This window comes from Doryrhamphus excisus, linkage group LG12 (genome assembly GCF_037039965.1).
Source record: "Doryrhamphus excisus strain RoL-2023G ecotype Guam linkage group LG12, RoL_Dexc_Guam_v1.1, whole genome shotgun sequence".
Classification (NCBI taxonomy): Eukaryota; Metazoa; Chordata; class Actinopteri; order Syngnathiformes; family Syngnathidae; genus Doryrhamphus; species Doryrhamphus excisus.
The window spans coordinates 14835360-14850505 of NC_136368.1; the positions used below are offsets into that span (position 1 = coordinate 14835360).

Here is a 15146-nt window from a genome sequence, read left to right on the forward strand (position 1 = left end):
ATGCCAGAGAGATGGTACTGGAGCACTGCAGGTATTATTATGTTGTAATTTATACAGTGCTACTTGGCATACGAGTGTCCCAACTAATGAGTGTTTTTTTTAGGTGTGAGCCGTATCTCTGATTCTTTTTTGCTTTGAACTTTTGAACAGCCGGCTATGTGCATTAACATTGAAAATAGATGGCTAGACTATGATAAAGTTACTTTATAGTATGGCCATGATTTAAAAATAAAAAAAAAAACGTCCAAAACATGGCCGAACTTTCTGATCAATGTGACTCTCCTGTGAGGGATCTTCTGTTTACACTTCCACCTTATTATGCTGATTTATTCCTTCCTTCTCAATAACACGATTTTTAAGCAGTGAATATTTTACATCTGCTTCATTTAAGTCAATTTCTTATGCCTATTGATATTCCCCTCAGTAGTCGGGGGGGGTGGCGGGGCTTTTGCCTCCATTGAAATGACCACTGCATTAATGAACATTGCCTTTAGGCTCTGAGACTTTTAAACCCAACCTTTCATTTCTCCTTTCCCCTTTCGGGCCTGCATCGGGCAGCATTTAGCTGTGAATTAATTTTCATGTTTGGATAAACCCTGCTGAGGTGTGATGCCAGAGGTGCATAATTAAAGCAACACTACATAATGAAAACTGTAATCTTTGTGGGTTATGTTCACATGTGACCAGAAACTACTGAAATCCGAATGTCAAGACAATAGCAAAGAACACATCTGTTTTTTGTGGGAGGGGATCCGCTGTCTGGTGTGCAGTTGTGCATGTTGTCTATGTATCTGGTCTCATCATGGGATGAGACACACACCCACAGCCACAACTCAAACACCAGCAGCCCTTAACAAGGTGTGTCTAATGCTCCTATTTAATGTTTGGGGGTGCAGTGGCGCGTGGCCTGAGGTTTTTGTTTTTTTTTTTCCAGGAGGGGAGCACGGAGAACCAAACAGCTGCGGCCTAAAAAACTGGAGACAAAAGCCGAAAAGGATGTACCGCTTCATTGAAGACGGGACTAAAAAGCCATGGCAATTTGTTTGTGGTCCGGTCTATATGTTGGTGGACGATTGGGTCTTAGTCCGGTTTTCATGGTGCAAATGGCAACTTTAATAGCAAGTTCTGTGTTGTTTTTCGGAGGAGGCATGTATTACATCTGCCTACTGCGTGGTAGGTTAGATATTGATTGTGGTCTCAGGTTGCAGGATTAAATATTGTCCATGAAATATTGCAGAAGGGTGTCGAATTGGCAAATGAAGAACCCCATTAAATATTGCTACTTCAACCAGATTAAAACAAATTTCCGTTTTCAACATTTGATTCACTTCGGCAGTTGACAGTCTGTCCATTCCTAACATGTCTACACGACCTCTGCTTTTTTTTTTAAGATAAGATTTTTTTAAAGATTTGTCTGTATTTCCAATCTGTCAAATGCTAATTTTGCCAATCCAAGTCTACGCAAGCTGTGTACTATTTTCCAAAACCACTATTTTTCTTTGGTCTTTGGCTTTCAATACCTGCAAAGGTAATTGTAATGTTTTTATTGCTAAAAATTGAGCATGAGTGACTTTCCAAAACTAAACATTGGGCTTGTGTCAATCGAAATGTATGCCATTATTGTGTGTATTAAGACCAGGGCTGAATATGTAATCACAATCTTATTTTGTCCATAGTTAACTTGGTGTTAATCACATTTAATCACAGATAGAAATCCGTTTTTATTTATAATAACTAGTGGAAATCTCTTTGTGGTAAACGATTCAAGATTCAACTAGTGTTTTGAAATCAAGCGAAAAGTATTGTAACGATAACAAAAAAGCAAGATTGTGAAGTGGCACTACACAATAATGTATATATATATATATATATATATATATATCCGATGAACGCCACTTGTAGCTTGCTGGTGGGACAAAAACAAGCTAGCTAAATGCCACCTGCCAGGCAACATGTGTAAACAAAAATGACAGAATGAGATTGAAATGTGAACGATCACACACTTGACAAAAAAGTCTAACTTTTTGGAAGGTGTGAGTCTCATTACATCTGTAACCATTTCTGAAAAGAACATCATACCAACAGTAAAATATGGTGGTGTTAGTGTGACGGTCTGGGGCTGTTTTGCTGTTTCGGGGCATTGGAAGACTTGTCGTCATAAAGGAAGGATATAAATTCACTTTAACTCATTTGCTACCAAAGAAGTATTTGTGTGTTTTTTTCAACCTGACCGCTTGCTCCCAAAGATGTATTTATACATCTTTTACGTTTGCACGTCATGTGCAAACGTTATACGTGTGCCTCATGTGTTTTGCACATGAGGCACAAACAAGTGAGAATAGATCATGTATGGTGCAGATTTAAGACAAAAGAATGGCCACAAGGTGGAAGAAGGGCATTTTATAAGAGTTTGGCATGAATGTTTCCCATAGAAATACACGCTCCGTTGCAACCAGAAAGTGAAAAGGCATCTTGCCGTGTAGCTCAAAGTAAGTCACGCATTGAAGGGAAATTTGCAAATACAAATGCATGCACACACATAGTTCAGCTGCAAATGTGAAAATTGTATATAGCTCATGGTGTTATATTTGTTAAAAAATTATTTTCATGTAAAAACATTTTTGTGTTGTTTATGTTGTTGTATTGTTTAGACATTTTGGTTAAGCATATATTGCTTTTATGGTGGGAAATATGTTAATTTTGCAATGGAATTACTGTGTGGCATGTATAGAGAGGCCTACATGAAAATAGACTTTTTCCATTATCAAAAACAATTAAATGGTTCGCCCGAAGACTGAACTTACAACTATCAACATATGTCAGTATAACACCATCAAACAGACAGCTGCTAATGTGTTATCAATGTGTGTGGGGTTTCTGCTGTGTGTATTTATATTTTTACAGCTTCACTTGTGTATTGTTCTATTTTGTCCACAGCTGCAGCCTTGTGAAGAACTGGGTAATTCCTTAGCTATAGATACTGCATGTAATTGTGTTTGACTGTCAGAGAGGTATGCAACAGTTCCACATTATTCAAAAATTACTTTGTAATGATGTGAGCAGGGACTAGTAATATGATAAACATCATCTCCCACACTTGTTTGCTCTACAAACACATAACACATTTTTACAGTTTTACACGCATAGAACAAATCTGAATGCATATACACAATGAATGAAAGGCAATTGGAAAAATTAAGATGACAAAAACATAATGTAGCAGCCAGATCCACAAAGGCACCACTGTTTAGTCTTGTGTCGTTTCCCGAATTCAATCGTGGTTCTCATCGTCTTTATCAAATATTGGTACTTGCAACTTTTTTTTTTAACTTCATTTTAGGTTATTGAGATGAGAATTTAATTCACAAAATAACTCATGGCAAGACACAAAGGTGGTGTCTGTGTTGAGCTTGCAGCTACCTAGTGTTTTGGGGAACCTCACCTCAAGAATCAATTCAATGAAGGTAAAAGCAAACATGTTTATTTATAGCTTTCAGTCATCATTTGTATTTATTTATATGTGTAAAACTGTAATTTCAAAACATGAAAACGTGTTTTGTGTTACTTTCTTTGAGTTAGACCTTCTGTAATGGATTAATGATCATCAGGATCATCATCGGGGTCCGATCCACTGTGGATAATATCGGCTTCCACCAAAAGATTGGTCTGATCCGGTTGCCGTATCACGTTCGGGGCTACACACTAACTTGCTAGGTGCGGCAATACACCTCATAGCTGGTTACCACTTGACTTCCGCCAACCACAACAAGAAGAAAAGGCAACGCCATCATGCAGACATGTATGTGGTGAACCGTGGTCAAGTTAGTTTCACTTTGCACGTTGGGATATTAGTCTCCGTAGGTACAGTGGGAGTTCTCCTTCGTTTTACCCGGACTGCTGTATCATGTTGTGGGAGGTCACATGGGACATGCCCCATAGTGGAGCTTATAATTATAAAAAAGAGAAAGGATCGGTAAGGGATTGGATCGGATCACCAACAAAAAATAAAATCTAATTGGTTCAGAAGCTAAACAATGTGGTCTACAGCATTGTGGTGAGATTCAGCCAACACACTATTGTAGGACACATGAGGCTTAAGTTAAAATTGGTGAAGCATAGTAAAATGTGGCACCTTTGGCAATGAATCATTAAAAAAAAACCAAACACACCCTAAGGATTGGAAATATTACCAACACTGAGGAAACCTACTCTCGGAATTTCCGGAAATGAATGCAAACAGTCCATGTTCAACGAGAAAGTTCAGATCTCCTTTAATGCGAGTGGCAGTGTCCTGAGTGGGCATTAGTAGAGGGGCATTATCTTGTTGTGCCAGACAGTTCCGTAGTAAACACCCTGGCAGAGGGCCTCGTAGTAAAACTGATGTGACTGGACCGTCGCGACAGAGTTGTTGTAGCCGTCCTGGCACAGAGATATGGGTCATGCTAGGCTGTCCTTTCCCTCACCCCAGCACCACAGCCCAAACCCTGATGAGATTAGCTGGCCAAGCCAGAAGCTCAGCGGTTGTAAGGCAAAAAACACCACTGATTACGGCAAGAGCGAGAGTCGGATCCCCTTATTTTTCGTCTCCGAGTCCCTTGAGCAGAATGGAGCTAACCAACAATTGTGGGATGACAATTGGGAAAGTGACACATACTGGGCGAAGAGAGAAAATTCAAGGCTTTCAAGGCTGGTTGTCACTTGCTATGATGGTGATTTTTTTTTTGAGGGGGGAGTGTGGGGTTCAGGGAAGACTTTCCTTTAGCGAGTCAGAGTTAAATCACTTCTAAAAATGGGATTAGGCAGGATGGAATGCCGGGGTAATCACTCATTGAGTGCCAGGCCAGGAGAGACGTCCTCTTTAAGGTGAAGGGGTGGCTTTTATATAGCCGAGCAGCTTTGATTACTGTGCCGTCTTAAAAAACCGCATCCGATGAGTAAAGACATGCGCTTGGTCCTCCCCCGCGTTTACTGGGTGAGTCTGCCTCCTGGCTTCCTGTAAATAAGTGACGTCACGTTGCTTAATGATGCCCAGACTAGACTCAGCAGGGTCTTGAGAGGGGAGGAAAACAGTAAACAGAGGTGGTTCTTCACATACAAGCTAAGCACCGAGTAATGAATGTGAGTGGACAGGGAGAGAAATGTAGTTCCTTCATCTGAGGACGGACTCATGAAGTTTAAGTCGAGTCAACTTGTTGAAGTCAACAAATAAGACACCATCTCCCCAGTACACTGCAGTAGTGACAGTTTCTTCCAGTTGCTACGTATAAAAAAGGCCCATCATAAAGCCTGGCGAGAGGAAACAGGATAAGCGTTTCAGCCAAAGCAGTAAAAAAAAAAAAAAAAAAAAAAAAAGCTCTCTGGGAAACTTGAAAGCCACACAAATGAAGTCTGTGTCTGCCATCTGGAAACGATAAACAAACAAAACCCGGCAGCCAAACAAATACTGCGGAAGGGAGAGGAAAAGAGAGCGATCCAAAAGAGTGTATGAGTGACAGGGAGAGAGGACGGAGTACAAGAGTGTGTAGCAGCACATCATTAGCGAACACTGATGGGGAGACAAAGACGACAAGGCTTTGTGCAAGACACACGCACACACAAAAAACTCCCTTTGATGCTAAGAAGATGACCCTGCTGTTCGAATGTGTGTGGTAGTGCTGCAACCTGTTTATAATGAAGTGTAGCGCTAACAAGAGGCTGGCTGTCTGCAAACTCATGCCAGTGACATGACGAGAGGTGCAGGTATTGTCATAGCAAAAAGAACACGTTTCTGTGTCGTCAGAGCAATCGGAAATATGAGATTGTTGTGAAAGCACTCATGTCAACTTCTCAATAAGAAAAGTAACTATTGGCTAGATTACATTTAATGTGCATATTATTTGTAAAAGGAAAGACAAAAAATTTTAAATTGGCCATCAGTTCCTCAAAATACAATAATTTTAATATTTTATCTTGGCCACGCCTTTCAAAGTCTCAACAGCATAATAACTACATCCAGACTGACCTCCACCCTCCATCCTTTATCTTGCAGTTGTTTCATTTAACAATGAGTATAATAAGTAGTAGCTTAATGAATATTAAGTAACATTTACATTTTAGATTCCACTCTACAAAACATTGTGAGAGCCACCTTGGTGGCAACACGCTTTGCTCATATGTGATCCATGGATGCGTAAAGTGCCACTATGCTCTCAGTGTGCCACAGCTGTCAGTGCCCTGACTATTTGTGCTTGCTTTAAGGTGAAGTGGACCACTCAGGATCACCTGCCTAAACCTAACCCTCCAAACAGGAAAGAAGAGGTTTCACTCTGTGCATTAGTTTCAGGCCCTAGACACATTTATTCAGTAAAACAACAGCATGAAAGAAGTGAGACCTTTTGCCAGTCATAGTGTCTCTTTGCTTCTGTGGGAGGTGGTGTCGGAAGTGTACGTCAGAGTGCACAGCCTTGTGAAGATGACTACAGGAGAGGAAAAATATGACGACAGGGAAAAACTACACTTAAAACATTTCGGTATGTGGAATCAAATTACGAAAGGGAATGAGCAGGGAACTCAAGCAATGCAGAGATGATGAGCAATGTCAAAAAACAATACCAGCAGCTGACTTTGCAAAATACAAGGAAGAGTCTTGAACCACTGTGTACAAAATGCTATGCCTAACCACTACAACATTCATTACTTTTCATTCTTGTGAGTTCATTGTCACTACTGACCCATCACTCTAACAATGTTGTCTATGACAGTTATTTGAATTATTTATGGGGACAAGAATGCACTTATATTATCACCTTGTTACATTACCTTATCATTTTCCTATGTACTAATTGGTAAAAAATACATCTGGAATACAGGAAGTGAACAAATGTATTGATGTGAAACGGTTGTGGACATGTGCAAATTGTATTACAGTATGTGATATACGTATTCCAATGTCATTTGTATGCATGTTCAAATCAGATTAAACCATTACCATTCACTCATGTACATTTGGTTATCAGGTAAAAAGTGTGTGTGTTTTTGTTTTGCTACATCGCACTGGGAAATTCATGCAATGGAAGGAACGCCATTTGGTATCAGAGTATAAATACACCAAGCCTCCCCTGTAAATGTTCACAACGGCCTCTGTCAATACTGACCCCAATAGGCCAGACCAAGACCTGCAGCCCTCAGTCGTCTATTCTATTAGGAGAGTTGTATACTGTATACTGTATGCTTTAACAACAATTAGCTTTGACTGGCCCAGAAATCCAATGCATACACACATGCACAACCTGCCCTCACCCCCCAAGCTGCTTAACAAACAGCCCGCTATAAAAAGTCAAGCCTTTAGAGTGTTGTGTATCAGACAGGAAATGCTGGCTAAATTACACCTCATCACCCTGGAACTAACCGATTGTCACCATGGCAATGAGCCAACTTCAGAGGCGTGAGAAGACCAGAACCTGGGCAAAAGAGGGTGCAAGGTGTGTGCGGGGGGGGAGTTTTCATTGAATAACCCAAAAAAAAAAAACACTGATCAAACGATGTAAATTCACTCCTATGTGAGTTTAGGAAGTGCAAATTGAAAGCAAATCTGTGTCCATTTAATAGTTTAGAGAAAAAGGTGGTTGACAACCTGGAAGTAATATCCTGCCCACACACACTTAAACGACTGCTACCCAATTAATACTACACGGGATAAACTATAACAACAGGCTCGTAAGGAAGCCATTAGGAATGATTACGCATACTTGGAGTGAACGTCTCATGAGGTAAGTGAAGTTAAACACGTCATAACAGACTACAATGTCGCTATCAGCACCTAATAAGAACATAACAAAAATAGCATTAAATCAATACATAGTGAAGCTGGCATTGTGCAGAAAGCTTCATTCAGTGAGTATTAAAGGCTAGTTGGCTGTATGGGAAGTCAGGGTGCATCTGCAACCCTGAGCAATATTGAGTTCAATACTAGCAAGGAAACAGGAGTTCAGAACATTGAGTGAGGAATTATTACGTCCCATTGCAACGCATCATTTGTATAACAATCGATCTAACTATCAAGAAAATGTAGTCGACCACTAGAAATTTAAATAAACTTAAATAATCAAATTCGGATTATAATAAAATAAAAAATCCCTGTTTGAAGTTGTTTTTCATTTTTTGTTTTTTTTTCATACACTTGTATGACCGTTAAGAATGTTAAAAAATGAACTATATGATGTGTAACTGACGTAAATAACCTTGGCATTAAGCCTTCATGATTTGTCGTTTACTACGGTAACGTATTAACTATGGTTAACTTATTTTTACACATGAATGCCCACTACGATGACGATATTTCCAACTAATTTCTCCACCCAAACAAATAGGGACCAGTGTCAGTGTGCTTTACGTAATAACTACATACACCAAAGGTTAGGGAATAATAAATTCTAACATCTTCTTCCTGAATTTGCACATCTGCAAAGACCAAAAACAAAGATCTTGTGTTATCCATCAAAACAAAGAACATCCCCTGTCTCTTCATTTCATACCAAACTTCAACTACATAACCTATTAGCCAAGAACGAAATTCTTTTGTTGCATTGTTCACACATTCCTCGCCGGCTGTTTATACAGATGTGCACTCCAAGGGTCCAAAAAAATCCTCTTTTTTCTTTCCGAGGTTGAAGATGTGCTGTTGATCAAAGGCTTCTGTGCTGGAGCTGAGACACTTGCTTTGGTTGTTTTCTTTTCCTCTGGGGGATACAGAGTAACAGATCCATCTGTTGGCCGCATGGATCCACCTTTCGCAGGGACAAGTGTAGCGTAGGGGCCTCTTTCCCTCCGCCAACTCTCCCCCTTCCAACACGTTTACTCAGCTGGGCCCCACACTGGCCACCAGAGTTTGTTTTCGCATAGCAACATGTGTTAACTTAATGCTCTGTAACACATTTCAAAGGCGGACTTTAACCAGGTCAACAACAGGTAATAGAGCCATTTATTGATGCATTGCCTCAAAGATGGCAACATTAGAAGAAGGGTCATAAAGACCCCGATACAAATACAGAGTCCTGACACAACCTTTTCACTTCTGATCCAATATCATCACAAATCCTTAATTACTTATTTTGTAGTGTTGAATGTTACTTGGATATTACTATTGGATATTACTCAGAAAACAGTAATCAGCAACAGCAGGCATGAGGAAAACTGACCTAGTTCCTTCTTTTACGCATCAAGGGTTTAATTTTATCTACAATAGAGTTGCAGCTAAACAAAATATAGCAAGGTTCAAACTGCTCAATTGAGCATTTAAACCCGACTTTACCCACAACCGACAGGGGCTGGTAATCTTTTCTGTTATAGCTAATGACTTCTTGTAGTCCTGTGAGAGTTTCCAGTGTGATACTGCTTCAAATGTGTGATGAGTTAAGTTGGTGAGCGAGCTAATCTTGCAACATGTCACCTATAGGTCTTCTGCTAAACACGGTTGTACTTTAAGTCACACATTGGTTACATGAATATTTGCTTTTAGAGGAATAAGTGGCCAAAAAAAGCCAAAGAAAAAGCCTAGGTTTGTTAATGCTTTCTGAACTGAAGTTGAGTGAGTTACACCGAGATTTTGCGTTCAGTGGTTCAAACTCAGATGTTTTCTGCAACTCAAGTGGAGTTGAATTGTTTGAATTTGGATACTTTCAAGTTTCCACTGTACATGAAGAAAAAATTAGAGGGCTTATAAACATCCATAACCTTACGCAAATGTCAATACAAGACAATAGACAAACACATTTAAACTGAAAAATTAAACAAACGTTTGGATAACCTGGCTAAAGAAATTGGTTATACAGTTCCCCTGGTTGTTTTCCTGCCTGATTGGATTATGACCACACACACACACACACACACACACACACACGGCTTCCACCGCAAATCAATGAGGAAATGAGGTGTCAACACATGGGTGTTTATTCAAACACTCATTTATTTTTCTACCGGAAGCCGAAGCCCAGACACACAAAGAGTGAAGGTATTTATATCACTATCCATAACCACTCACATGGAATCTTTAGCACCACAAATAAATCCTAAACAAATGTAAGTTGATGTACTTTTGGGTGTATTAAGCGGTATACAGTTCATAAATTCAAGGTGCATGATCGAGCGAAAATACGTAGTAGAGGGAAGACATCAGGAAAACTGTCGGCATGAAGACTCGCATAGTGGCAGTAATGAGGATGCCAAAGAAAATTACGATGACGCGGCTAAAACACAAGGTGGCTGGCTGCACTTTACTTGATCTGCGCTGGTACAAACAGTTTGCTTGCGTAACACAGTTACTACAGCACCATCCAGTGGCGGTAATTAGAACAGCAGTTAATTTTATTTAAAATCGCATATTTTTATACTTTATAAAATCGTCTCACCGGCCGGATTAAACCCATCTACGGGCCTGATGTTTGACACCCCTGGTCTATAGGAACAAAGTGTATTTCCTTGTGTCTACACGTACAACCGCTTTTGTTCCATTACTTACACAAGATTCCAAATGCGCAAACCTCATTACCTGAAACCTTGGGATGGTTTAACACAACAATACAACATTCTACAACAACTACATTTATAGGTCAGAAACGTGGGACAAGCATAATAGGTCCTCTTTAAAGTTTTGACTCTAAATACAAAGCTTTGTGTTATTATAGCTTGTTAGTGTCAACATTTCAGCCTTTTCCTTGTTTCCTTTTGCTCTATTCTTACCATTTTTTCTGCTTTATAAATTTTATTTCCGCAGTGATGCAATGACAAATGAGGCATGGTTCACAGATGGCCCCTGGACCGCACATTGGCCACACCTACTTTCCGGGTCATAATAGTGGTGTCTGCTCTATAAGAAAAATATAACTCCTTTTGGCTTGTTGGAGTGGGTGACTGTGCCTTAATTTTGAGGGAGCAAAAGCAGACTTTGAGCGACATTAACTTGCAATAATTGTTGTTCCTTGAGCAGGCACGTCGATGAGTGCTGTCATTCTCTATCTCCCTGTTGCTGAAATAAATCTTGTGATAAGTCATGTTACCATCGTAATAAGATGCCACATAATCAACAGTAGTCATAATTAAGAGAAAGTTAGCCCTCCACACAACTAACGTTATATTAGTAAGGTACATTAGCTTTAATCTCACTGATTTTTGATACGTTAAGTTCACCTGGCCACGGATCTTTCGCTCTATTAGGGATTAGAGATGATGCAAATTATAACATGTTCAACTTGGTGTTTAACCATATTTTCTGTATTCTTTTACATTTTATTTTCACATTCTCCCGCACCTTCAAACCTCCACTTCCTTCTTTTTTGTCTGTGCGGGTGACGCAAGCGATTCCTCGAGGCAGAAAAAAATCAAACTATTTCTTGTAATCAAGGTACTCGGACTGGGACTTCACATACACAAGTAAAAATAGAAGCGACCATTTTCATTGGGGAATCGGACAAATTTAGAGCGTGTAAACTGAGTGATTGAGTTTTACAGTGTGAAAAGGGGTCACAATCCGCACACTTAGGAAGGACCTTTAAAACACAATTTGGCACAGCTTTCTGTTGCAATTGAAAAAAAGTCCCCTCCCAACTGATGTGAAACTTTCTACCAAGCCAGCCAAAGCACATGCACTGTGTCTCTTAATTGAAAACGTTATATAGGGATGCATTACACTTGGGGGCGTTTATAAGTGCCGCTATAAAATCCTAGCAGGCCCCCAGAGGGAGGAAACTGGCCATTAGCTTATAAGGTGCAGACCTCAGCTCCCTTAATTGACAAGCTCTAGGCTACTTTCATCACTTGTCGACTTCATAGCAGCGGCCAATGCTTCCTTCCCGGAGGCTGTTGCATCTTTGACACAGGGGTGTTGGTGACAAAGAGCAGTCTGCCAAGGCAAGGCAAGCTTGGCTCTAGGCTGTCCATAAAAAAAAAAAAAAAATCACAAAAAACAAGCGTGCACATTCCACTTCCTTGTTTCAGCCATCTAACCATGCAGACGCCATATCCCAGACGCCACAATGGATCCCATTAGAAAGATATGGCCCTTTGTTAGGGCTGTAAAATGTACCTATTACTTTTATTACCTTGGTAAAGGCAACAGGTATTGTGTTCATCACTGTATCTTGGATTGTTAATGGGATTACACAAAAATTACACAATTAACTTCTTGAAGCAATTGAAGCAAAATTGAGTGTAGTACTTGGCTGCAACCAACAGAGGCACTGTTAATTTAGTCTGAACTTGTTTGTTTAATCATGTTCGGGGAAGCTGACATCATGTTTGGGCATTATTCTACTCAGTGAGATGCTGTCATGTAAAAAGGAGTTTAGAATGCCAACGTTTTGCTTTTCTATGTTGCATTTTTTAAGTTAAAAAGCAGTGAATTAACTGTAATTAAATGTAGTAAATTATAATAAAAACAACACCATTTTATATTATTTGTGATCTAAAACAAATCAACAACCAGACCAAGCAGAGCCACCACTCAAATGACTGTGGAACTGCATTGCATGTTTAGGATCTTGTTGTTTTATTGTGCAGTGGTTGTCCCAAAATTGTGCACATTTAATGTTGGTAGTGAAACAGGAAAAACATTACATTGATGCTAAGTAAACAAACTTTGGCTAAGAAACCACAAGGTCAGTATGAGGTCAATACAAGGTCACAAGTGAATACTCGTGTACTTCCATTACTATCTGCAATCTTGCATATGTCTTAATGTTGTAATTGAAGCCATCGATCATTCAACAATTTACTGATGCTTGGTATAGCACAATCAGTTGTTTTATTGTGTTTAGTCTATTGTTAAGCGTAATCTTATAGTTTTAATTATGTAATAAATTATTAATTTTGGTGTATGCTGTAAAGAAACTTCCAATGGAACTATTCAAATATAGTTTAAGGGGTTTTCTTCGTTAAATGTTTAATTTAAAGGTGTAAGGGAGACTGGCTACGTGAGTCACGCATCGTAAAACGCCAAAAAAGACCGCTACTTAACGCCGAAAGTCTGAAAACATATTCCGTTTTTAAAGCACAACATTCATGTTTATAGTGTTTTGAATAAATGTGCAAACGGACGTAAACAAACCAATCAAGCTTCCCAAATATTGAGCTTGGTCCTTGGACTGCACTCTAATTCGGCTAGACAGCTCGCAAACTACGACCAAACATAACAACAGCACAAAACAGCCTTCAATATTAACTTCAAATACTCGCACATCGTATTAGTAATTAAGTTACTAAGTAAAAGTGCATAAATGCTGCATAAAACTAGACTTACTGTGGAAAGAGTCGTTTGACAGTCCCACTAATGCGCGCCGCCATTTTGCTTTGAATGACGTTGGAGCTTGTCGGGCGATAATTGGCTGCCTCAGAAGCTTCTTATCTCGTGTGATTGGCCATAGCCCTGATAGTGGGTGGGGACTTAGCGGCTACCAGCTCATTGCGTCAGACGTTCAACCAAAGATCTTCTATGATAACAGATGATTCACTACAAGGAAAGGAACATCAACTCCTCGTGAAGAAAGTAAACATTTCCTATGGAGGACGAAGTTGTTTTATGTTTTATGAGTTAAATTATTGCTGCTCTTTATGACCAACACAATATATTGACAAAAAATTAAGAGGAAGTACCGCAGGACACCAGGGTTCATGGACACACAAAAGGACCAGAGTAACCAAGATACACGAGTTAATAATCTTCAGATATGATTAAGTTAATCTACAGTGAAGATTAACTCAACTATTAGCGATGACTATAATGTATATCAAAGCATTGGATTAGCCAATTAGTTTTTTTGTACATCTAATTCAGGCAAAGAAGATGTAAAATTTGCTAAAATAAGCATACATATATTTACCTAATAGTAGACCACTAGACTGGGTGGGGGTATTTTTGTGTTTTCTGTTGGCATATTATTTTTGAAAATATATGCTTATATGTTTGTCTTATTTTCCTGAATCCACTTAGTTCAGGATCTCAAATGCCAAACACTGGTCTTTGTGTGTGTCATCCATGAACCCTGGTGGAAAAGTCCTGGGTTACTTCTTCTAAATTTTCAGTAAATATATTGGTGTTAAAGTGCGGAAATAATTCCAACAACTTCACCTCCCACGTACTGTACAAGGTTTATAATAGCACTCACCAACTCCTGAGAAAGTTCTCAGAGTATGTTCTTCGATTTCTGGACTTCAAACCATTGGACTAACCATTGTCCCGTCCGCAGAGTTTGGGTTGTTGTGACAGATAAAATGTTTGGTCGCCCGTTATTTCCTTCTAGCCATTTTTTTTAATCGCTTGTTGGGGTGATTTATAATAGTGGCAATAATGTTAAGTAAAGTATTTATCAACTATTGTGTGCATTTTAAGAAACATACAAAAATAAAATCCTAATAAGTGACATGATGGTTAATCGGATGACCTGTTTGTGGCTTTCTGCAATCAAGACCTCTTTGCGTCACCGCTGTTTGTGTTTACATTGGCTGCCTCTCCTGTCCCCTCTCAGCGGGATGGGAAGGGACCAAGACAGAATGAAGCTTGTGACCTAGAGAGACTACGAATGGCGCGTCCGCCGCCCCCTCCCAGGAGTCCCACCTCACAGCGGTAGTGAATTACTAGCACTGCCATCAGCCTGGTCCGAGTGTGGCGCACAAAATGACACGCAATATCTGCCGTGATTAAGTCAGCGGGGGTTTTTGCTCCAAATGTCAACATTGGCAGGACAGCCATGTGGGTGTATTGGAGGAGTGAGCATACTGCTGCTTATAATGTACTATCAGTAGCAGCCATTTTTCTTATTAAACACTGAAGTTGTTTGAAATTATTTAAAAAATACATTCATTCATTTTCTACCGCTTATCCTTGCGAGGGTGACGGTGGTGCTGGAGCCTATCCCACCTGTCTTCAGGCGAGAGGCGGAGTACACCCTTGACTGGTGGCTAGCCAATCACAGGGCACATATAGACAAACAACCATTCACACTCACATTCATACCTATGGACAATTTGGAGTCACCAATTAACCTAGCATGTTTTTGGAATGTGGGAGGAAACCGGAGTACCCGGAAAAAACCCACGCATGCACAGGGAGAACATGCACTCCACACAAAGATGGCCTTGTGGAATTGGCACTAACCACTCGGTCGCCGTGCAGCTGT

At 39.8% G+C, this 15146-nt stretch overlaps 1 protein-coding gene across 1 annotated transcript in view; it reads right to left on the minus strand.

Moving 5' to 3' along the window:
- The window catches only part of clybl (citrate lyase beta like), a 55921-nt gene extending 42587 nt beyond the window's left edge, over nt 1-13334 (minus strand). Inside the window, exon 1 of the mRNA XM_058081793.2 lies at nt 13271-13334. Within this exon, the coding sequence (XP_057937776.2) occupies nt 13271-13314 (44 nt within the window). The 5' untranslated portion in view covers nt 13315-13334. The remainder of the gene's footprint in view (nt 1-13270) is intronic.
- Nucleotides 13335-15146: the final 1812 nt, after the last annotated feature.